At 33.9% G+C, this 23,286-nt stretch overlaps 1 protein-coding gene across 1 annotated transcript in view; it reads right to left on the reverse strand.

Moving 5' to 3' along the window:
* The window catches only part of LOC118187944 (glutaryl-CoA dehydrogenase, mitochondrial), a 67,305-nt gene that overhangs the window by 43,690 nt on the left and 329 nt on the right, over nucleotides 1–23,286 (reverse strand). The window contains exons 2-3 of the mRNA XM_085825634.1: nucleotides 22,368–22,502; nucleotides 2,238–2,361 (exon numbers count right to left, since the gene is read on the reverse strand). Coding sequence (XP_085681760.1) covers nucleotides 2,238–2,361; nucleotides 22,368–22,443 — 200 coding nt within the window. The 5' untranslated portion in view covers nucleotides 22,444–22,502. The remainder of the gene's footprint in view (nucleotides 1–2,237; nucleotides 2,362–22,367; nucleotides 22,503–23,286) is intronic.

A 23,286-nucleotide genomic window follows, 5' to 3' on the forward strand; every position in this document is an offset into this window, starting at 1 on the left:
TCCCTGTTTTGAAATTTACCCCACTAAAAATGAATTTTAAGTAAAATGTTTCTTGTCAATTGTGTAATGCCAAAAGTCACTAACAGGGCAGTAAATACTGAAAAAAAAAAAAAAAAATAATGTGCAAAATAAGAATATTCAAGTATATGGCAGTAGTATAACAGGGCAGTAAATAAAATAATAAAATTCAAGTATATGAAGTATGTAAATCAAAAAATACATATAGCATATACCATATATGTACTCTACAGCAGTGATTCTCAACCAGTGTGCCGCGGTACTTTTGTGTGCCGCCAAATTCTTAAAGTGTGCCGCAAATTTTAGAAATGTATACAGTGAAAATTATAATGGGTTTAATCCTAGTATACGGTACACATGATAATTGGCGAAATTCGGTTTTTAAGACATTAATATGCGCGCCAATTGTGGTATCCAAGCCGATTTTTGGTGAAGACTTCTGTATTTGAATTAACTTTGAACGAAGAGGAAGAACTAATTTCGCTTTCTAATAATCGAGATTTAATTTAAAAATAGTCGGAAGAATCAATTAATTCATTTTGGATTAGCATTAGATGCAATTATCCCATGCTGGCCAAAAAAGCATTAAAAATATTGTTACAGTTTTCTACATCTTTTTTATGTGAATTCGGAATTTCAGTATTAACCAACATAAAAAACGAAAAAAAAAGATCGGGACTTTTAAATGTAAAATACAATACGAGAAAAACATTGCCATTTTTACGACAAAATATAAATGAAATGGTAAAAACGATCAAACTCAAATTTCTCATTAAAGGTATTCTTATTGTTAACTTGTAACTAATCCCTTAATAAACGTACTGCACTGCTGTTTTTGTAGTGCATATTTTATTTTAAATTCAAATTTATTATCATAGATTATTTTACATAGTGGTAAGTAAATAACTGTTAAACTTATCTTTTTCTCTATGTGCCGCCAAATTTTGAAATCGTTAAAAGTGTGCCGCGACAAAGAAAGGTTGAGAATCACTGCTCTACAGAACATAATTAAACAATGCATTCATCTTTCTGTAATTTTTTAGATTTAGGGTTAGTACCAAAAAACCCTCCAGCCCTGGAGAAATGCTTGTGAAAGAAAAAGCCGACCTTGGCAATACATGCATGCTTACACCTTTTGTCCCAAAAGGGGTTAATATTTGGGACTGCATGATTTGGAGTATTTTCAAATTTATAAGATCCAGGCATCAAACAAAACAAGGATATGTAATTTTTACAGAAAGCAGTAAACAAAATGAACTTTTATTAAATGAATAAACAGAAACATGAAAAATGTAACATGGAAAACTATCATAAACGATTTAAGTTTTTTATATGCTAAATCTGTGATTTGCCTCGCTTTCATATATAACTAAATAATGGAATTTTTATCTAACTAAATTGTTCTATTCATTTAAACTTCTACTAGAATGGTGACATCTGCACCAACTTTTACGTTTAGCAGGATTTTATAACAATCAAAATATATCATCTTTTATGACTGAAGTGTATGTGTGTGTTTTTTTTCCAAAATCTTATATAATTTTAAATGCATAATTTGATATTCAAACTGGTAACAAATAAGATGACATTTTTATAATTTTACAGCAGACACTTTTGGTTTGGCTTTTCTAAAGTATATTCTACTCTTTATATGCTCAATCTTCCAGAATTTTAACATATCCAGAAGTCGGCATTTCCCAAGCTTTCCTGATAGTCAAGTTTTTATGGTATTACAAAATAAATTGTTCTGAGTTAACATATGCTGATGTATAAAAATGACTGAAAACATATATACACAGTAGGAAATTTTTGTTAGCTAATATTCTTCACATTATGTTATGCTTATTTTATCAGATTACATTATTAGCATATAAATGGCCTCAATTATCAAACAATGCTCACACAAAGAAACAGATCCATACACTGTTAGCAAATAAGTGCACTGTTTCGTTGCTGGTAGGATATTTGACTCCTTTGCAGCAGACTTATGTTTGATCCTCAGTGTCATTTGCCACTCTCAAGGATTCTGAGACACCCATAGTACCACATTTCTCAAACTTACTAACACCATAAAAAATTAATTACAGTTAAAGTATTTATTGAAAATACTTTACCAAGATCTGCAACAGGTCCTTGTTCCCAAACATGAAAAATATTTAAGAACTACCTGCCATTGAATAACAATATATATAAAACAGAGACCCCAGGAAATAATTTACCTCTCACATTCTCTTGTAATAAGGCCATATGCTACAGATGAAACTCCAGCACAACCATATCCTTTAATTGTTGGACCTAATACTCCCATTGCACCCATTTCTTTCATTATATCTTTATCAAACACTAAAAAAGAAGAAAAATATATTGCACTACTATTTACTTCTACTAAATGATTTTAAATGTTAAAAAGTATTGCTATAAAATTATTTACTACTTTATAACATAATTAACTGCTTTTATAAACATTAATATAAGAAACATGACTTAAATAGATATGATATGTTTCCATACACAGAGCTTATATTAGTCAAAACTTATCTAAAAATAGAATTCAAAATTTTTATAAAGTTTTCTTTAAGGCGAATATCCAATTAGTAAAAAAAAAAAATCAGCCTATGCCAATTTCAACTTATCAAAGTTTGTCTGCATATTAAAAAATGATATCAGTGTCACATCAACTTTTAATTGCCATAATCAGAATAATACTAAATAAATATGGTCCAGCTAATTTAATTTTTCTTACTCATGCTGCAAAATATTGAAAGTATAAGAACTAGGGCTATGTTTTTAAATAAGGACTTTAATGTTCCAACTGACTTTAATGTCTGCACAAAGAGTGAATTATAAATTCTTAAAAGTCATTTTCACTTCGGCATCAGTCTCAGATGAAAAGGTTCAATAAATTGTAAGAGATAAATGTCATCCTTCTTCAGGAATAAACTATTCTACATGAGTATAAGGTTCTCCCTCTCTTAAATAAAAAGGATAATCAGTAGTACTTCCTTATTACAGCATACTCTGAGGTTGAATTGCTAAGCAACTGAGATATGTAACCAAATTTTCAAATTTGCATTGGTTTCTTAAAAATACCCCTTGCTTTTTTAGAGACTATGCGGTTAACAATCTTTAATTTACTACACAAAGGGAAGGATATTTTACCATTTTTTCAAGAAAAAGTTCTTTTACCTGAAAAATGAACATGAGAAATTGGCCACAATATGGAACTATATGTTAATAATGAAACATTTTGGTGGTTCAGTATTAAAAATTGTAAAAAGTAGAAGGGCCCGTTTTAGAAATTGGCTCAGTAGTTCCAAAATATCATTCGTCACTGCTATTAGATTTATGTATTCTTGGGCACAGGAGCTGATGTCCATCAAAAGCTGTAACTATTAGCTTAATATGTGTGAAAATGCCACAACTGATTGGAACAATTACATGCAAAAAGTATGTTCCCTACATCCAATGCAAAGATTCAAAGGGCCGAACCAAAATCGATGAAATTCTGTTCAATGTAAGAACAGCAGTCGCACAGTATTCCCACAACAGCGGACTTTTGGAGGAATATGGCGAGTGCATGTCATTCAAATCTTGAATAGAGATGCTGGTACATTTATGGAGAAAATTATTCAACATGTGCAAGATGGAGCAACGATCAATTCAGACTGCTGGAAGGGGTATAAAATGGAGCAACTTGAAGAAGCTGGTTACTGTCACTTTTCTGTGAAGCAAAAGTATCATTTTAGATCCAACAATGAGTGTTCACACCTAAAATATGGAAAGAATGTGGGGTTTAGCCAAATGACTCGGCATCACCTCGAATCATATCTTTTGGAGTTTATGTGAGAAAAATTGATGATTTTTTATTAATTGTTGAAAGAAATTTTAGAAATAATAATTATTAAAAATATTCTTAGGTAAGAATATGCTAGAATTGTTGCTTTTATTATGCACAGTCTCATTTATTTTTACATTCGCGCTTCACAAGCTTGGCAAAATCATAGTGGGGATCTTCACATAATACTAATAAGGTCGCCAAAAAAGGTTAGAGGTCACTATTATAAGAAAGCACCCACAGCTTCTACTATAGAAAGCAGAATAAAAAAAGTATGAAAGTATTATAAAAGGTCTTGTACAGTAAAGCCTTGAATTTTAAATCATTAACTTATAAGGTATTTCCTCCTTCCTTCCAGAATGCCTTTGTGGTGTAATGACACTATACTCGGCATCTATTCAATAGGTCCAGGGCTTTTTTTTTTTTTTTTTTTTAATCTAATGACTCTACTGTGGTGCCTAAACTAAAAGGTGGTTGGCCGATAATTGTCACCACCAGATTTGGCAATTGGGTCCCATCATCCCCAGTTTCCATTTAAAAGGGGAAATATATAAGGTATTTTCTCCCTCTTTTCCGAGCCAGTTTGCCTTAGAAAGTCCTCCACGAAGGCATCCCTCCCCTTAGGCAGATAGCCCTCGAGGCTTTGCCATAATTAAATAACCTAACCTAACCTCCCTCTTTTCTGCATGTCTTTGTGGTGTAATGGTAGCACACTTAGTGTGTATTCGAGAGCTCCAGGTTCGAGTCCTGATGAAGGCATAGTTCATTTTTCACATCTCCTGCTTCAAAATAACCTATCGACTCTACAAACTAAACTTGAGATGATATGCTCAACACATGGAAAGCTAAAAGGAATTGAAGAAACATTTTGAAATAAACCTTAGATGACCAGTAATGATTAGTAAGTGCATGGAATATTTATTAAATTACTTTGTAAATGAAAAAATTTAAATAAATATTTCAATGCAACATTTGAACAGGTAACAAAAAATACTGTCACGGAACATCATAAACTCCCCAGGAATTCACATTACCATAAAAAACTGAAACATAAATTTTATTAGTACAAGAGAAAGTAATCTGAAGTTCACGATAATAAAAAACATCAACAAATTCTAAGCAAGATGAAGAAAAGGCATAAAAAAGTGTCTTATTGCTCTTAGTGGAGAAATATGAGCTGTTATATATAAAAAATGTTTACTGAATATTAATAATAACAAAAGGCCAGTAACTTCTCTTAATAACAACAAATCCTGAAATAACAGCTCTTAAGTAAGTGAATTCCTGGGTGATGAAACAATGAAAAGCAAATAATAAGTATAGAGAAACTTTCTCTTCCCCAAAATAAAGTAATCAGAAATAGATCTCTGATAAACTGCTTTCTTAAAATAATTATTTCTTATAGTATTCAATTACAGTTTCAAAAAGGAAATTTATTGACTGAATTTCAAAGTGATCTGAAAAAAAATCAACATAACTTATAATTAATAAAAGTACTGACTATTCTTCTTTTAGCATAAAAAATAGAAACTTAAAATAGTAAAATCTGTGTTTAAATAAATGACAAAATTTTAAAATAAACAAAAAAATGTAATTTTGCCAATTATTAGTTTTTCAAGTCTTTATGAAATTGAAATTCAAAGTAACAACAAAAACATTATCAAAGTTAGAATTATGGGAAGTTTTATTTCAGAAATTTTACTTTACTTACTTCAAAAAAGGAAAAAAAAAAAAAATGTTAGAGAAAAAAGAGTTAATTCAAAATTTTTATCAATGAATAATCATTCTAGACAGTTCAAAGTAAAATTTACACGATAGGAAAAAAGTCTAACTAAAATAAATACTTTCACATATACTGATATACAAATTTTGAGACATGTTCTTCTTTCGCAGCACTGGAGCAGCACAAAGAAATTAGAGACATACTATAACAGACTTCAGTATGTACACTGCTCAAAAAAAAAAAAAAAAAAAAAAAAAAAAGGGACGGTGCTATATCTCCCGTTCTACTGGGCCGATTGACAAAATTCAAATTGCGTTCTTCATGTCTCGAAAGCGCGACTTAGGTTATATATTAGATTTATATATAGCACTATTCTAACATAGGTATTTTGACACAAAATCGGACTTTTTCTGAAATAACATACCAATTTGTTTACATATTTCGATTCTACAACTCAAATTACGCCTAAATATAAAATTTTGTAAAATTTGGAGCGAAATTTATGGAGAAATTCACAAATTTATGTTGGCACTTTTTTTTCAGTTCGCGCCAAGAATAGTTCATTTGGCGAACTTTTTCATATATGGCAACCTAGTTTCCTAGTTTCCAACCAAAAGTCACCATCGTTCCTTTTTTCCAAATGATATTATATTATATTTTTAATTATAACTTATTATTTTAAGTAACTTTTTCTTTTTTGAATCCCATTTTAAATTGTTTAAGTTGCATGTTTTTTTTTTTCTTTTTTCTTTTTTTTTTTTTTTTTTTTTCGAATAACTGTTTTAAAAATTTCTATTTACCTATTCAAACTGCGTAAATAAAGCTGCAGCGTTTATTTATTTTTTTTTTCAAATAGTTTTCTTTATATATATTTTTTGTCATAGTTATTATTTTAGGTAATTTTAAAATTTTTATATTTTTATTTTAATTGTTTGTGTTGCATTGTCTCTTCAGATAATTGTTTTAAAATTTTCTATTTATTCCTTCGAACTGAGCATTTTAAATATATTTATTAATATAAATTTTCCAGAATTTGATTTTATTTATTTGAATTGCGTTTCTTTCGGAAGAATACTTTGCAACCCAGACTACGATGCATTTGAAAACTGCATATATTAAAAGAGAAATACAGTAAAGCACAGTTAACACGCCTTTCAATGTTCTGTTCAGAAAAGATATATATAAATAAGAGAGATGTATAACCGACATTTTAACTTAGTATGACTTGCATACACTGCTTTAAACATTTTTATCATTGTGCCCATTGCTTTACACAATTTTATCCTACATTTAGTTTCTTAAAATGTTATTCATATTTTAGTCAAATATTTTATTTTTGAAATCGCAAGAATCAAATATCATAAGATTAAAATGTTTTAAATTTAAAAAAAAAATACTAATACTAAATTTTACGCAAAAATTTATTTTTTCTTCTCTTTTTCTTCAGGCATTCTACTTTATTCTTGCTCTTTTTCTTTAGACATTCTGCAAGTATATTAAAAAGTATCCAACTTTTCGAAATATGTTGATATTTCTGACAATCATTTTAAATAAAGTTATCGCCTTCCATTTCATAAAGGCCCACAAACGGCTGAGCGGTAAAGTCGCTGAACACTGGTAGTTCACTCCGGGGTTCGAATCCCGGTAAACGGGCTGGTTGCATGAGCGTTTTCGTGAATTTTCTCATGTGTACCGTGTATGACAGCTTGTTTCCCTTAGAAAGTTCTTCACGAAGTATTTCGTCAGAATCTTTATCAGTCTTTAGAGGTTAAACATTTTGTAGTAGTAGTAGTAGTTTTATGGCGCAAAGCTCAATAGGCCATATGCGCCAAACACAGGATTCTTTTTTTAACATACAAACTAAAGGAACAAAAAATATAAAGACAACAGCACACTTTTAAAATCGAGGCAAGTAAAAAGATATTAAAATGATGGGATGAAAATGCTGATTATAACTTTGATAATGAGAGATGCAGTATAGATATAAAATCCTAAAACATCTGATTAATTAAAATTCCAACATAAAATCTCAGGACAAAAATCAAATTAAATAATAGAAACCTGTTTCCTTGAGGTAGTGAAACAAATTATTATTGACCTCTCTTCCGATTAAACGGTCGAGAGGCAGGTTGCAGCTATTAAAATACTTCTACGAAGATTATTAAAATATGAACATTCAATTAAAATGTGATAAACTGAAAGACAAACATTACAAGTTGCACAAATAGGCTCGTTCTCAGCTTTCAGAAGGTAGTTATGTGTCACTCTAAGGCCAATTCTACTGTGACCAATTCTAAGGCGAGTCAAAAGAACTTCCTCCCTGCGATTGCTAGTAGTATCCCAATGCTCTATTTTAGGCTTCACCCTTCTCAACTTGTTATGAAGTTGAAGGTCCCAAAGTTGCTGCCATTTCTTTCGGATCTTCTCTTTTATGACACAACGGATATCTTTAAAAGGGATGAGGCGGCCGGACATTTCAACAGCAGATTTCGCTGAGATATCCGCCAGCTCATTGCCCTTTATTCCTGTATGTCCGGGGACCCAGCAGTACAGAAGTTCAAATCCATGACATGTCAATTTAATATTCAACTTGAGAACATCCACTATCACAGGATTCTCAGTGCTAGAAAAGGATTCTAAAGCTTTCAATGCACTGTAGAAGTCCGTATATACAATGAATTTTCGATGGTGCAGCGTTGAGATGTACAAAAGCGCATAATATATGGCAGTCAGTTCGGAGGTTAAGACAGAGGAAGCGTCGTGTAAACATCTGCCTTCCATGTGGTCACCAATTATACATGACATGCCAACATGGCAAGCTGACTTAGAGCCATCCGTATATATGGGAACATAACTCCTGTAACTCTGCCTGTGATCAGCAAAAATTTGTCTGTAGATGCTCTCATCAGTAGTTGTTTTTCCGTAATTGTGGAAAATGTCAAGAAGGTGGATTTGTGCATTTTCCCAAGGTGCAATTTCAAAATGCTGTACTGCCTGTGGGGAAATATCAAACAGGGAGAATTCTTCAATGAGGGGACGAACTCTAACAGGAAAAGAAGGCACACAGGATGGACGTGCCTCAAATAAAAGGTCACAGCTATTTTCACATATACACAAGTTATAAGGATGGTCAGGTTGAGATAAAATATTAAAATAGCGTAAAAGAGACAACTCCTCACACCTCAAACGGAGTGATGGCTCGTGACAGTCAACATAAAGGCTCTGCACAGGAGATGTCCTGAAGGCTCCAGAACAAATCCGCAGAGCCTGATGATGAACAGGATCTAGTTTTAACAACACGGAAGACCGGGCAGATCCGTAAACAACTGAGCCGTAGTCCAGTTTAGAGCGAATTAGAGCTCTGTAAATGCGAAGCATGGAGCAACGCTCTGCACCCCAGGAGGTGTTCGCCAGGACTTTTTACCCATGCTTTTATTTATACCCCATGCTTTTTATTTAGATATTTAGAACTTTGGTACTTTGAACTTTGGCTTAAGATATTTAGAACTTTGGTACACTTTTTTCTCAAGTTTAAGACATGAGGAAGGAAAGTCAATTTTCAGTCGAACATCACCCCTAAAAATTTTACTTCAGGTGCAACTGGAATTACAGACCCATTGAGGTATAATTCCGGCTCAGGATGGAGGCCTCGCTTTTTACAAAAATGCACGCACACAGTCTTCTGTTTCGAAAACGTAAATCCTTGTCTTTTTGCCCATTCCTGGATCCTGTTCAAAGCGATCTGGAGCTGTCTCTCTACATGTCTCATATCCACACCTCTACAGCTAATTTGTAGATCATCAACATATAAAGAACCTGAAATGGTGGGAGGAAGTTGTTTTAATACAGAATTTACTTTTAGGCTGAAAAGAGTTACACTGAGCACACAGCCTTGAGGCACACCCTCTTCTTGTTCAAAAACATCAGACAAAACAGAGCCTATCCTTACTTGAAAAGTTCTAGCGTTCAGGAAATTCTGAATGAAAATTGGTAGATTGCCGCGCAAGCCACTCTCGTGAAGATCGTGAATTATACCGTATCTCCATGCCTTATCATAGGCTTTCTCTATATCGAAGAAAATTGAGACAAGGTGATTTCTTCTTACAAAAGCTTTTCGAATGGATGTCTCTAAGAGGAGCATATTATCTACGGTTGTTCTCCCCTTTCGAAAACCACTTTGATAAGGCGATATAATATTATTCTTTTCCAAGAAGTAGACTAGGCGGCTGTTTACCATCTTTTCAAACAGTTTGCAAACACAGCTGGTAAGGGCAATTGGCCGATAGTTCGAGGGATTCCTCGGGTCTTTCCCTGGCTTCGCAATAGGAATGACAATAGCTCTCCTCCATGCACTGGGAAATGTACGCTCCTTCCACACTCTATTGTAAAGTGTGAGAAGGGCACTCAGTGACTTATAGGACAGATGCTTTAGCATTTCATAATACACGCCATCCAGACCCGGACAAGACCTATGTGTCTGCAACAAAGCTCTCTTTAGTTCAACCATAGTAAAGTCTCTATTGTACGGCTCAAAGTTGGAAGAGTTGAAAGCGATGGGATTTTTCTCAGAGCGTTGCTTGATAGAAAGAAATGCAGGTGAGTAATTTCGGCGGGAAGAAACGGCAGCAAATGTCTCACCAATTGTATTTGCAATTTCTTCTATGGAGCTAATCACTCGGCCATCTTTTTCCAGAAAGGAAAGTGAGTGGTCTTTGTACATTCCGCATGCTTTTCGAACTCTTTCCCAAACCCGCTTACTAGGCGTAGAGGATGTTATTGAGGACACATATGAAATCCAGGAATCCCTCTGGCTCTGCCTTCTTACTTTCCGTGCATTTGCTTTGGCTCTTTTAAAAGCTATGAGGTTTCGCAGAGTAGGATATCTACGATAAATACCCCATGCTTTTTTCTGTTTTTTCAGTGCTTCATGACAGTTGCGATTCCACCACGGTTTCGAATATTTTAGTGTTTTTCCTGATGTTCTAGGAATCGAAAGCATAGCTGCCTGAATAATAGTATTAGTAACAGCTTCAACAGCGTCATCGATATGCACACCTTCTACCATTTCCTCTGTCAGCTCTGCAACGGAAGAGAAGAGTTCCCAGTCTGCCCTGTCCAGGATAAAACGAGGGACTCTCGACACGGGGTTTGCTCCTCTTCGTGCAAGAGACACAAAAATAGGATAATGATCGCTGTTGTACAGGTCATTTCCGACACTAAAAGTGCAAAATGGCAACAGAGATGGTGAACAGATGGCAAGATCGAGAGCGTGGAATGTCCTTGAAGGCTCATGGAAGTACGTATCTTGCCCATTATTTAGGAGACAAAGGCTATGATCTTCGATCATCTGCTCTATTTGTCTTCCTCGGCAATTTGTATCTTTACTTCCCCAGAGTGGACTATGGCCGTTAAAATCTCCTATTATGATAAAAGGCTCAGGCAGCTGCTCTATTAGATTATTTAAATCTTGCTGATAAATGTGCTCATTTGGAGGCAAATACAAAGAAACAAATGAAACAATAATATCAAAATTTATTTGAGTAGCGACAACTTGGAGGGATGTCGTCAAAGGAAGTACATTTGAGGGATAATCCAGTGAGGAGAGGAGACCTACACCTCCACTGGCACGCTCACCTGCAATGTTATCCTTCCTGACGAAAGAAAACCTCCGAAGTTTTGCATGGTGTTCGGGTTTCAAATTTGTTTCCTGTATTGCTAAGCACACAGGATGATACACATTTATTATAGATTTGATGTCAAGCAAATTTCGGTGGAAACCGCGACAGTTCCATGACATGAGGGTGGCCATTATGAATGGTTTTTGTTTTTTCTGTGCTGTTCTTTTGTTTTTCGTGGAAGTAGATGCCTGGGAACTTCTAGACCCTCTTCTACTTCCATAAAGTCTGAATCCGCAGATTCAGAAATCATCTCATCAAAAGAGCTATTGCTGTGACTTCTATTTTTATTGGATATTTTATGTGTAGAAGTTTTGGGCTTACTTTGAATAATTGTTTCTTTCTTTTGTACTATATGGGTTGCATTTTCTTTTTGCTTGTTGGATGTAGACGGATGGGTTTTATTTGCTAGGGTCTGTGTGCCTATTGATGTTTGGGTGGCGACTGTACGAGATGATTTTACAGCACTGGCGTATGATGTATTTGGTCGAAGCTGTGTGCTCTGGACTAATCTTCTGGCTTCGGCATATGAGATGTTCCTCGTAAACTTTGCAGTCTGCACTTCTTTTTCCAATTTCCATTTTGGGCAGAGGCGTGAAAATGCTGGGTGCTCACCCTTGCAATTTATACAAAGAGGCGCAGCGGTACAATTTTCAGAATCGTGGCCAATCTGTGAGCATCGGGCGCATGTAAGGCTGCCACGACAAGACGTCTTAGAATGGCCGAAACGCTGGCATTGGAAACATCGCATAGGGTTTGGAATATAAGGTCTTACAGGAATATTTAGATATCCGGCCTTAATATTCTTAGGCAGATCAGGCGTGTTGAAGGTAAGGATCACGTGTTTCGTGTCTATCATCTTACCTTCTTTACGCATCTTGATCCGCCTTACACCGCAGACATTTTGTTCGGAGAGCTCAGAAGCGATCTCTTCTTCAGAAACATACAGAAGGTCAAATTCTGAGATTACACCCCGACAATAGTTGAGTGACTTATGTGGTGTTACAGTGACATTCGCTTGCCCAAGTTTAGTTATCTGAAGTAAAGAAGCAGACTGGGTGGCTGAGGTTGTATCAATAAGCAAGTCTCCGGAGCGGAGACGCTTTATATTTCTCGGCTCACCAATACAGGACTGGATGTATTTGTTTATTACGAAAGGAGACATCTTATGCATTTCGCCAGAAGGACTAGAGATGACTAGGAAACGGGGACTATTGTTATGATTTTTTTCATTTGTATCTGTACGTAATTTTTTTGCAGTAGACTTTTCAGAAGTAGGTTGAGTGAGTGGTTTAGCAGTAGACGTTTCAGAAATAGGTTGAATGACCGGTTTAACAGTAGATGTTTCAGAACTAGGTTGAGTGACTGGTTTAGGAGTAGAAGTTTCAGAACTAGGTTGAGTGACAGGAGTGATTTGAGTGACTTGAGTGACAGGATTGACTTGAGTGACTGGAGTTACCTCGAAATCTTTTATTAAGTAAATATGAGAAGCCATAGTGAAAGAATAAAGATTCGGGTCCGACGGCCCCGCCCACCACGGAGCCCAACAAGGGAACACAGATTCCTGTGTTAAGGCTAGCCGGACCTATACGCAAACTGAAGCCCCACAGTCGGCTTTCCCGAAAGCAGGTACTCCCGAGAGCTTGACCCCAAGCCACTGACACAAGGACTAGTGACCAGCCGATTGACACCCGTGAGGACGACTAAGGTGCCTCCCGTTTAGCTGAAGCAGAGGCCAAAGCAGTGTGTTGGGGACAGTACCTCGCCCCTCAACTACCAGGACCCTCCTTTCCAGCGACACGGGTCTCCACGCACGGCAAACACGTGGGCAGTTTTCTCGCCACTCGAAAACTAGAAACAAGGTCTGTTCCAGCCTCTCGTGACGAGCCCCAAACTCCGTAGAGAGAAACCACAAGGGAGAAGGGAAGGGAAAAAGATCCAGCCAAGAGGAGAGGAGACGGAAAAGAGGATAGATCACTGGGGCTCCAGGATCGTGACACCCGTCTCACCAAGAAGATGATCCCCTGAAGGGCTAGGGTACCTCGGGATTGCCACACCCGTACTCACAAAAGTGAGCCCCCTGAGGGAGTTTAAACATTTTGAAAGCATGAGATGAAACAAAAGACTGGTTTCATCAAGAGGTTTTGGTTTATTTAATTATGACACAGCACACTAGGGCTATCTGCCTAAGGGGAAGGATGCCTTCATGGATGACTTTCTAAGGGAAACTAGCTCGCATACATGTTACACATGGGGAATACCACGAAAACGACCACGCAGCCAGCCCGTTTGTGGGATTCGAACCTCGGACCAAACTACTAGTGTTCAGCGACTTTACCGCTCGGCCGCTGTTTCATCAGGAGGGGAAAAAAACGCCTTTAGGTGACATCCACATATAATACTTTATAAACTCCTGAATCTTCAAATAATTCGACTGAGAAAATCATGAGATTCTCCATTTATGATACGATATGATGTTCTATAACGTAATTTAAATTTATACAACCATATAGTCTAAAACCAGTTGCTCTTCACTTTAATCTGCAATGATATTGTTTTTGCCTTTTCTGTTAATACAAACTCAATTAATGGTATTTGCTGGTGTACATGTCCAAGTGTTTTCTCCTTGAATGCCCAATTCTTTGAAGTATCCTGAAAGTATATTCAAAAGCGTCCAACTTTTTGAAACATCTTGGTATGTCTGACAGCCAAATTTCCCTGCAAATTTTTGCTTACTTTTCTCCCTAATTTTCTTCGTTCCTTCTACAGTTATTTTCAGTGCTCACACAAGAAAATTAGAATTTTTCGATTGCTAGACTTCCATAAATTTTGCATTCTCGTCAATTTTTTAAAATATCAGTTACATGAATTGCGTTTTAGCTGAAGACAGCTTTTCACATTCTAGTCATTTTAACTATAAATAAAGTTTAAGGCGAAGTCCAAAGTATAAATATTTTAATTAAAAGATTTTTCTAAATGACAAAGAAATAAAACAGTCCAGCAGGGTTTATTCTGTACCACCGAGTGACCCGATTCTAATATCGGCTGAAACAATCTAAATCATACTACGATCATGTCTTTTTTATACAATCTATAACATGAGAGAAAAATTAGCTTCTTAAAACATTCTTTCTAAGAAGATTAATATAAAAGATTATATTTATATATATATTTTTAAGGCTGGGACTTAAACCAAACTGTCAAACTTTTAAAGTTTAATTTACATGGTGGTTATAATTAAAGTTTCAATTTAAAATGGTCATAAAAGGAAAACTACCGGACCAAATGTTATCAAACTTGGGAATCGTGTAAAGGAGGTTATGGGAATTTATTTTCCGTGAAAAAAAAAAAGAATTCAAAAACTCACCACCAGGGGGAAAATGGCGCTGTATACAATATTGCTAAATGAAATAAGACACGAAAACATCTGTTTAAAATGTGTTTAATATTTTCCGAAACGTGTTACAAAGCATGTTCAATGTAGTGTCCAGCATTATCCGAAAGCAAGTTAAATCCTGTTACTGCATTCTCAACAGCAGCTCTTAGCACATTAGGAGGAATGTTATCAGTGTATCACATTTTTCATTTCTGCCAAATTGTTTAGATTATCACCATAAACAGTGCTTTTGGGATAACCCCATAGACAAAAGTCACAGAGGTTGAGGTCTGGTGGGAAGAGGGGAAGTGTTGGCCTATAAGACGTTCATTCGTGAAATGTTGCCTACATACAATACTGGATAAAGTAACTGTGCAACACTCGTGAGGTGGGGCCCAGCCCTGCATAAAAATTGTAGTATCTAAGGCCCCGTTCAGACGAGGGCATAAAGGGCATAAGTGGTTAAAGCCGAGCTCCGTTGCCAAGGCAACCAGTCTCTGCTGCGTCACAGAATCTGGTTTAGGGCTCGTGGCATTGGGTTAAAAGTTTTTAACTTTACGCCAAGTTTGGGATAAGCGTCGACCAATCAGAGCGAAGCTAAAATGAAACAGCTTTCTTTAGACGATTTCGCTGTCACATCGAAGGCGACTTTTTTTTTTTTTTTTTTAATATGGAACACATCGTATCCGAATGAGCTGTAATCGTATCCGAACGAAATAATGAGTTGTAATCGTATCCGAACGAAATAATGAGTTGTAATCGTATCCGAATGAGTTGTAATCATATCCGAATGAAATAAAGAGTTGATCTCGCAAGAAATCTACAATGATGATATGCATTTTTAATGAGTTTTTAATGCATTTTAATGAGTTTTTAAATTTATATTGAAAATATGGATGAAACTCGTAAAGCGAAAGTTAAGCTCAGGATTATGCACACTGTGTATGATCCTGTAGATGATTGATCCCATCCAATATTTTTCATTTTATTAAGAAAATTCTTTAAAAAATGCATGATTGCAAAAATTTTATTTTTTCTGTGTAAATTATTATTATTACTTTCTTTCTGTCTATAATTCTTTTTTTTTTTTTTAATTTTTACTATAATTTTTTTCCTGTTTAATTATTTTTGTATTTAAGAATAAATTTATTGAAAAAGCTGGAAATATTGTATTGCTATTTGCTTCAAATGCTGATTTTCTTTCCAAACAAACTTCATGAATTAATTTTACTAAAACCTCAAATCAATATCAAGAACCTGCTGTTTTTTTTTTTTTTTTTTTAACAGTAAAAATATTACTTTAAAGAAAAAGAATAGTCACAATAGTCAATTTAATGGTGTAAGCTTTGTATAAGTAATAAAAGATTAATTTTTTGAGAAAATTCTCTTATGAATTCCAAGAAGGAAAAAATGCAGTGAAATATCCTTAAAACAGTCAAGAGTCTAAACAGTTTTGTCTCCTGTTGAAGTTCTGTTCTGTTTTTTAATTACGTTCTCCATGAAAGGAATTTACTTTTACTGAAACTGAATAACACACATAATTCGTAACATGGACTATAATTTAATGAATGGTATTTATTATTATTATCCTTTCTTTATTACTATCATTTGAATGGAATTTTGATCATTAAATTCATGCTATTTCTCTGGTAGAAATTACTGGATAAGGTATGAATGTTTATAATTTTGATGTATTTGAAGACATGGGTACCTAAAATTTGTCAATGTGAAATTACTTTTGAGATTTGGTCGTAAATAGATATGACAGTATATGTTGAAATTAAATTCAGGGGTGCGGCTTATACATGCAAATTATTAGAAGTAGATGTATACAAACAGCTGGCAACACAGCAAAATGTACTTAATGATTGAGCATAAAATACATTGTTGGATGAATGTTTCCTAGTAGTGTACTAGTTGTGGTTGCTGGTTATTGTGACCAGCTGTGGGATACTAGTGATAATTAATACTGCTAGTGCAGCAAACTACTATAGTGATCGACACGGACAGTGAATAAGGAGTGCTAAGCACACGTTTCACTGTTATAGAAACATGTTCCTTTTGATTGAAAATAATAATAATAATAATAATAATAATGTATGATAAGTACTGTTTTTAGCTTAACTGCTTTCACACCTGCAAAATGGAAAAATATTATATACAGGCTATCTGTTAGTTACCCTCAAGATTTTTTTTCTAATTAGGCATATTTAGAATATCGTATTTCTCCTAAAAGAAATTATATATAAAAATTGAAGAAGGTTTTATATATATAAATATGCATGTGCATGTTTATAGTATAGAGAGTACTATAGTACAATGCAGAAATATTCCATACTGCTTTGCATAGAAATATATGTGCCAACCAAGTATTGGTCTTTTAAAAAAATATCTCTCGACCATTTCGTTCTTTTTCGTTTTTTACCTTCTTCCGTTGCCTTTTGGCTAATGAGAAGGGCAGATAAAAGATCATTCTGTTGAGCTAGTAAAACTTTGTGGCGAGCTGAAAAAGCCATGACACAACGAAAAAAACAAGCAGAGCGAACGCGGGAAATCAATCGAGCGGGAGAACAGCACGGGAAAGTTGTAGACATTCCACGCATGCGCAAATTTAGCTTCTCTCATTGGCCACGGTTTACACCTTGTTCTCGCAGATGTGAACGAGTCTCCCGTATTTTATGCCCTTATGACTATGCCTCTATGCTCTTTACGCCCACGTCTGAACGCACCTTAAAATGCCAGGTTACTGCAGTTCATGTATCACGAAACATTTTAATATTGACTCTACGTGAGCTGCAATCACAGTGGTCCAGCTGTCGACTGCTCTTCAGAGAAAAATGGTTCAGTTATAAAACTAGCTGTCATTTAACACTAAACAGTGTGGAATGACTGCTATGCAATCAAATGCAGTAGGAGAATGCAATGGAACTAGATAGATAACATGAGGAATTTCTTTGGCCCAAATCGATTAAAAGCGTTTTGAATCAGTATCTTCATGTTTTAGTGCCGAATTCAGGCTTAAAAAATTACAAATTAGCGATCTGTAAGAAAACGATTTCCAGATTGTACGCACTTGTGAGAGTGATTTGCGATCTCACATTTTCTAATCGCTAATTCGTGGTTTTCACGGACAAATTTCTCACTTACAGGGATGGCGCACTCGACATTTATTGAGTTTAACGCCTTTAAATGGTAATTTGCCTACTTCAAAGTTTCTTAACGGTATACAACATATTAAACCCCTATAACAAAAGGTTAAGTTAGATTCCGACCCATATTTCGTTTAACAGTATTGCATACAGCGCCATTTCCCCTCTGGTGGTGAGGTTTCGAATTTCCTTTTTTTCGCGGAAAATATATTCCCATGACCTCCTTTACACGATTTCCAAGTTTGATAACATTTGATCCAGTAGTTTTCCTTTTATGACCATTTCAATGTGGAACTTTAATTATAACCACTCTGTATATTATTAAATTTTAATTTGAAGCTATGCGTTATATGTATACCATGCATAAAATTTTCGCTTTTATTGAAAAATAAAGAATCGAAGCAAATATACTTAGTATAATGGACCAAAACTGAAAAAATTTCCCCTCCCTCCGAAAATAAAATATTCAAATTTCGACCTTGAATTTATTGGGTTATCGAAATATTTAATTTGACTTATCTTCTAAGTTCTAGTTCCGACAACAATTCCGCCGAAAATTCTGAATTACTTAAGCTGAAGTAAAAGATTTAGTATATATTCACTGTATGTTAATAAAGTAATCAGAGTGTAATAAAAATAGATTATAGAATTTACGCTGATGCAACTTTTTGTCTGACTGCACAACATGCAATGGAAGAGAAGGTTTGTAGAGATCTGTTTTTGACATGCCTCTAAAAGTAGATGTCATATTCTTTTTGTCTCTTCAATGTCAAAAAACTTTCCTTTGAGAGGCAACTTTAGTTTTTGGGAAAGACAAAAAATCACAAGAAGACAAATTTGAAGAACATGCAGGACGATCGAGTACACATACTTATTTTCGGAACACAAGTGGTTCTCCGACTGGTTATTGAATAATGAAAAGATGCATTGTCATGCAATACAAAACATTTGGAATACATTTTCTGGCTGAATAATATAAGATTAAAAGTCATCTGCTTAATTCACAGCCATTTACAAGTCAACTACTCGGGCAATTGCAGAACCGTTTTGATTCTGAGTTTGTAAGACAAACCTAATATCACTGGATTTAAACACTTCTTTAATCTTCCGAGAACGTTCCTTCTTTAGCTCATATTTCATGAATATTAAGTGAATACAATTATTGCAAAAGAAATTGAATATTCATTTGCACTACGACTTGGTAGTTTACTAACGAGTTAACAAAACTTAAATTCTGCTTTTTGTGTCTAAGAATACAACAATATTTTAAATATTTACAAATAAAATATTAAATTGGAGATTTAATTGGAGCCTCATCAGTTGCCTAGCATTTGAATATTGTTAAATACTAATTGTTTGTTGCAAAGTCTAACCCAGGCTGTATGGTTGGTTTTCGTAGTTTTCTAGGTTCTCTTTACAAAGGTTCTCTATGAAAGCATCTTAATCAAATAGCTCCCATGTTCTTTCTATATTCAAATAACCAATTAACCTAGTTTAAGCGCAATTTCCAAGTTACTAGCAAAACCCAAATACTCATTAAAAATCATGTAGCTTACCAATCGGGAGTAACATAAAAGATACGGCGCAAATAATTGAATTGTTGTTACAGTACGCTGTTTCTAAACTTAGACGGTCATTCCTTAATTAAATAGCCCACCAGCGGCCGAGCGGTAAAGACGCTGAACACTGGTAGTTCAGTCCGAGGTTCGAATCCCGCGAACGGGCTGGCCACATGGGCGTTTTCATGGTTTTCCCCATGTGTAACGTGGATACGAGACAGTTTCCCTTAGAAGGTCCTCCACGAAGGCATCCCTCCCTTTAGGCAGATAGCCCTCATGTGCTTTGCCATAATTAAATAATCCAATCATTAATTAAATATAATTGATTTGTAAATTCTACTAGAACTGACGGTAAGAATTGAAGTGCAAATAAATAATATGGTGTGCAATCTTGATTAATATAAAATTAAAAATATTTGCATAGAAAAATGTTTGCATTCAGACAGAACGTTTTTTGAAATATTTGCAATTACTTTATAAGACGGCTTTATTAATAACCATAATAATTACTTATTATATTACTGATGATTAAGATTCAGTTCTTGACAATTACATTCTAAATTAGAATTTTAAGGATATAATGAAAATACGCTATGCACAAAAATACATTTTAGGATAAAAAAAATGAGTTGATTTTTTATGTTTTAAAACTTCTTAAATTCATTTAATAAACATTGTATCCTCGTTGTTAATTGAATCCAGAATGTTGGTGTCGTGTATATAATTTTTCTTACTTGTCCACAGAATCTGCTGACTTATCCAGCCATTAAGTAGCTGCAGATCATTTCTACATAACCACTGAACTTCCATTAATTCAGTTTCTAGAGGGTTGTATGTTTATATCATAATTTGACTTTTATAAAAAATGATTATTCTAAATCTTATGTTTCTATAAAAATATACTGTGCTTTAAAAATATGGATGATAGTATCAGTCGCTCTTTCAGCCACTTCAAAAGCAACAGTTTGTTTAGAAATAAATTATGCAGTTAACGTCATAAAATTCAAATAAACATCAAACGAAAATTCTCAGTTTTAGACAATTCGATTTAAACGAAATAAAGTAGCAGACGATAAAAAGCCGAAGGTAAAAATTTACTCTTATTAAAAAAAAAACAAAAAAGAAAAGAGAGAAATTTAAAAAAATAGTTAAAAATTTGAATAATATCATCTATAATTTAAAAAAATAGCTTTTCATATAGTATTAATAAATATTTATTACACATCCTTGAGGAAAAAAATGTCATATAATTAATTCTCCGTAAAATTTTACTTGAAATTTAAGGTTAAAAATAGCTGCGGCAGTTCACTGTAACAAAAATCCATAGACCACATTTGGCGTTGTCATCCCTCAAAAAAAAGATGCCAAATTTCAAAATGCGAAAATATGTAAATTCGTGTATATCTTAGAAAATTTTGAATAAAAAAATCTAATTTTTTGCAGATATGCTTAAAAATACACCTACTTTAAGATGATGGTAAAAATTTTATAGGTTATAATTCAAATTTTTTTTCAAAAAATTTATAAAAATTATTTAAAAATAGAAATTTAAAAAATAAAACACAAAAAATGGTTAAATTTTATTTGGAATGAACATAAATTTCGAAATGTGAGAGAAAAAATCAAAAAAGTTTAATAAAAAAAGAGATATTAATAAATATTTGCCAAATTCAATTAACATTGAGGAGCTAAAATTTTGAGAGCTAATATTTTAAAAACTACTCGCACGACTTTTACAAAATTTGGTATTCTGGCATAATTTGAGTCGTAGAATCAAAATAAGGAAAAAAATTGGTATGTGTTTTCAGAAAAAGTCCGATTTTGTGTCAAAATACCTGTTAGAATAGTGCTATATATAAATCTAATATATATCCTAAGTCGCGCTTTTGAGACATGAAGAACGCAATTTGAATTTTGTGAATCGCCTCAGTAGAACGGGAGATATAGCACTGTCCCATTTTTTTTTTTTTTTTTGAGCAGTGTACCATATTGGAGAATAAAAAACACACAAGCAGAAAAAATACAGAAGTTAAACAAAAGGGTTAATATAAGGTTGTACAGTTTAACTGATCTTTGTAACAAACAAATGCATCTGTTCATAGAAGGAATAAAGATAAGCAGTAAAACATTACTATGGAATATGATGTCCCTTAACAGCTGAACAACTATTTTCATTAATTATTATTACCTATAATTTTTAATAGTTACAAGTTAAAATTTTAAAAAATTATAAATTTAAGACAATGTAATTCCCAATGTTAAAAACAGAAAAAAGTGCTCAAACATATTTAAAGATTCCCCCCTGTAAATATTTGACAATAAATAAATAATATGAACAAAAACAGGTACTTGTATATTATTCCATCAACCGTAAAACTGTCACCAAGCAACAAGATTTAGTGCCAATTATGGACAAGCACTCATAACATCTGCGTTTTTATTTGATGTAAACTTGATTGTTTCTAGGCATGCCACATCTTACTTTTATTGAACAAGAATGTAAATTAACTGTTACTGCTGTAATTTCTTCCTGCATTCTTTTTTTTTTTTTTTTTTTTTTTTTTTTTTTAGGGGAAGGGAATGATTTAAAATTAGGGATTTATCTTCTACAGAACACAAACCAGTAGATTATTTTAAAAGTTACGGGATTCTACCATTAAAAAAAGAAATGTATTAATGGAACAAGATGGTCAGCTGAATATGACCGCCAAAACAGTAATAGATTGGAACAATTACCTGTGGGTAATTTGTACTTATAGTATTTTAAACAAAGCTTCTGGTAAAATCAGAAGGTCTAATAAAATAGTAGAAATTGAAGCCTTTATACAAAGCTCAAAACAAAGTGTTTTAAATAACAATTGTTTATTAAATAATCATGCATCAGTTCTTTCAGTATTCCACAGGAATGACTGGCACCAAGTTTGGTGGCATTTCTGCCAGTTTTCACGGCTCGATAGTAACCAACAAGATAATATGAAAGCGAAAAAAAAAATTGGATTCAAAGAAATTTAACTTGTAGTTATAGTAATTACCTTCATTACGATTGGCCATTAATATTCTAGGCATCATTTTTTCTTGACAATAAGATCTGAACTGATCCTGAATCATAATTTCATCATCAGTCAGTTGATTTTGTAAAGACAGGGCATCTTTCCAGTCGAAGGTAACTACAAATGAAAAACATATTACACTATTTTTATTCTTACTGAATCAAAACTGTCAGACACACACGTTTAATTAAATCAGAGTAAAAAATAAGATTTTTCTACTAAAAGTGTAAAAGTAGTTCATAAATTCCTGTATTACAGATTTCTTACAATTTAGCAATGAAAGTAATTAAGCTAAAACAGGATTTTCCTAACTCCAGCTCCCCTTCCCAAAATATAAAAATTCATTTCAACGCTTTCTTACTGCATGAATGATTCCTGGGTTAATCTTTGGATTATGGTAACTCGGCGATTTTTTGGCGAAAATTTGGCGACCAACCCTGCTACAGCAACCTGCTAGTTTTTGTTTGTACGCCATTTTGTTTTCACGAAGTAAAGGCATGTTTTTTTTTTTTAACGCAACATTTTTTTCCAACAATCTGCTAGCCGAATTACGCTTATGATAGAACTTTTATGGAACAAAGGTGCTTAATCATGACGAAGATTAGGTACGAAATTGGGAGAAAATGTAGAATCGCAAACTGCTTGCCGGGTTTATAAGAATTGCACATGCACGGTATCCATGTACACGTCAACCTATTATCACTTAAAAAAACATCCCAGAATTGCACAAAAATGGCATTGCGCACACTCTTGACTTTATCCATGAACACTGCTAAAGTCCTAGTCTATTGCCTTACCAAAATGTCGCCAAACTACCTGTTACCATATTCTAAAGATTAGCCGATTCCTGTAATATAATTAAAAATTAAGATAAATGTCAAAACTTAATAAGGCAAATTTA

This window comes from Stegodyphus dumicola, chromosome 10 (genome assembly GCF_044657685.1).
Source record: "Stegodyphus dumicola isolate Sdum_Otavi_A_Nest chromosome 10, ASM4465768v1".
Classification (NCBI taxonomy): Eukaryota; Metazoa; Arthropoda; class Arachnida; order Araneae; family Eresidae; genus Stegodyphus; species Stegodyphus dumicola.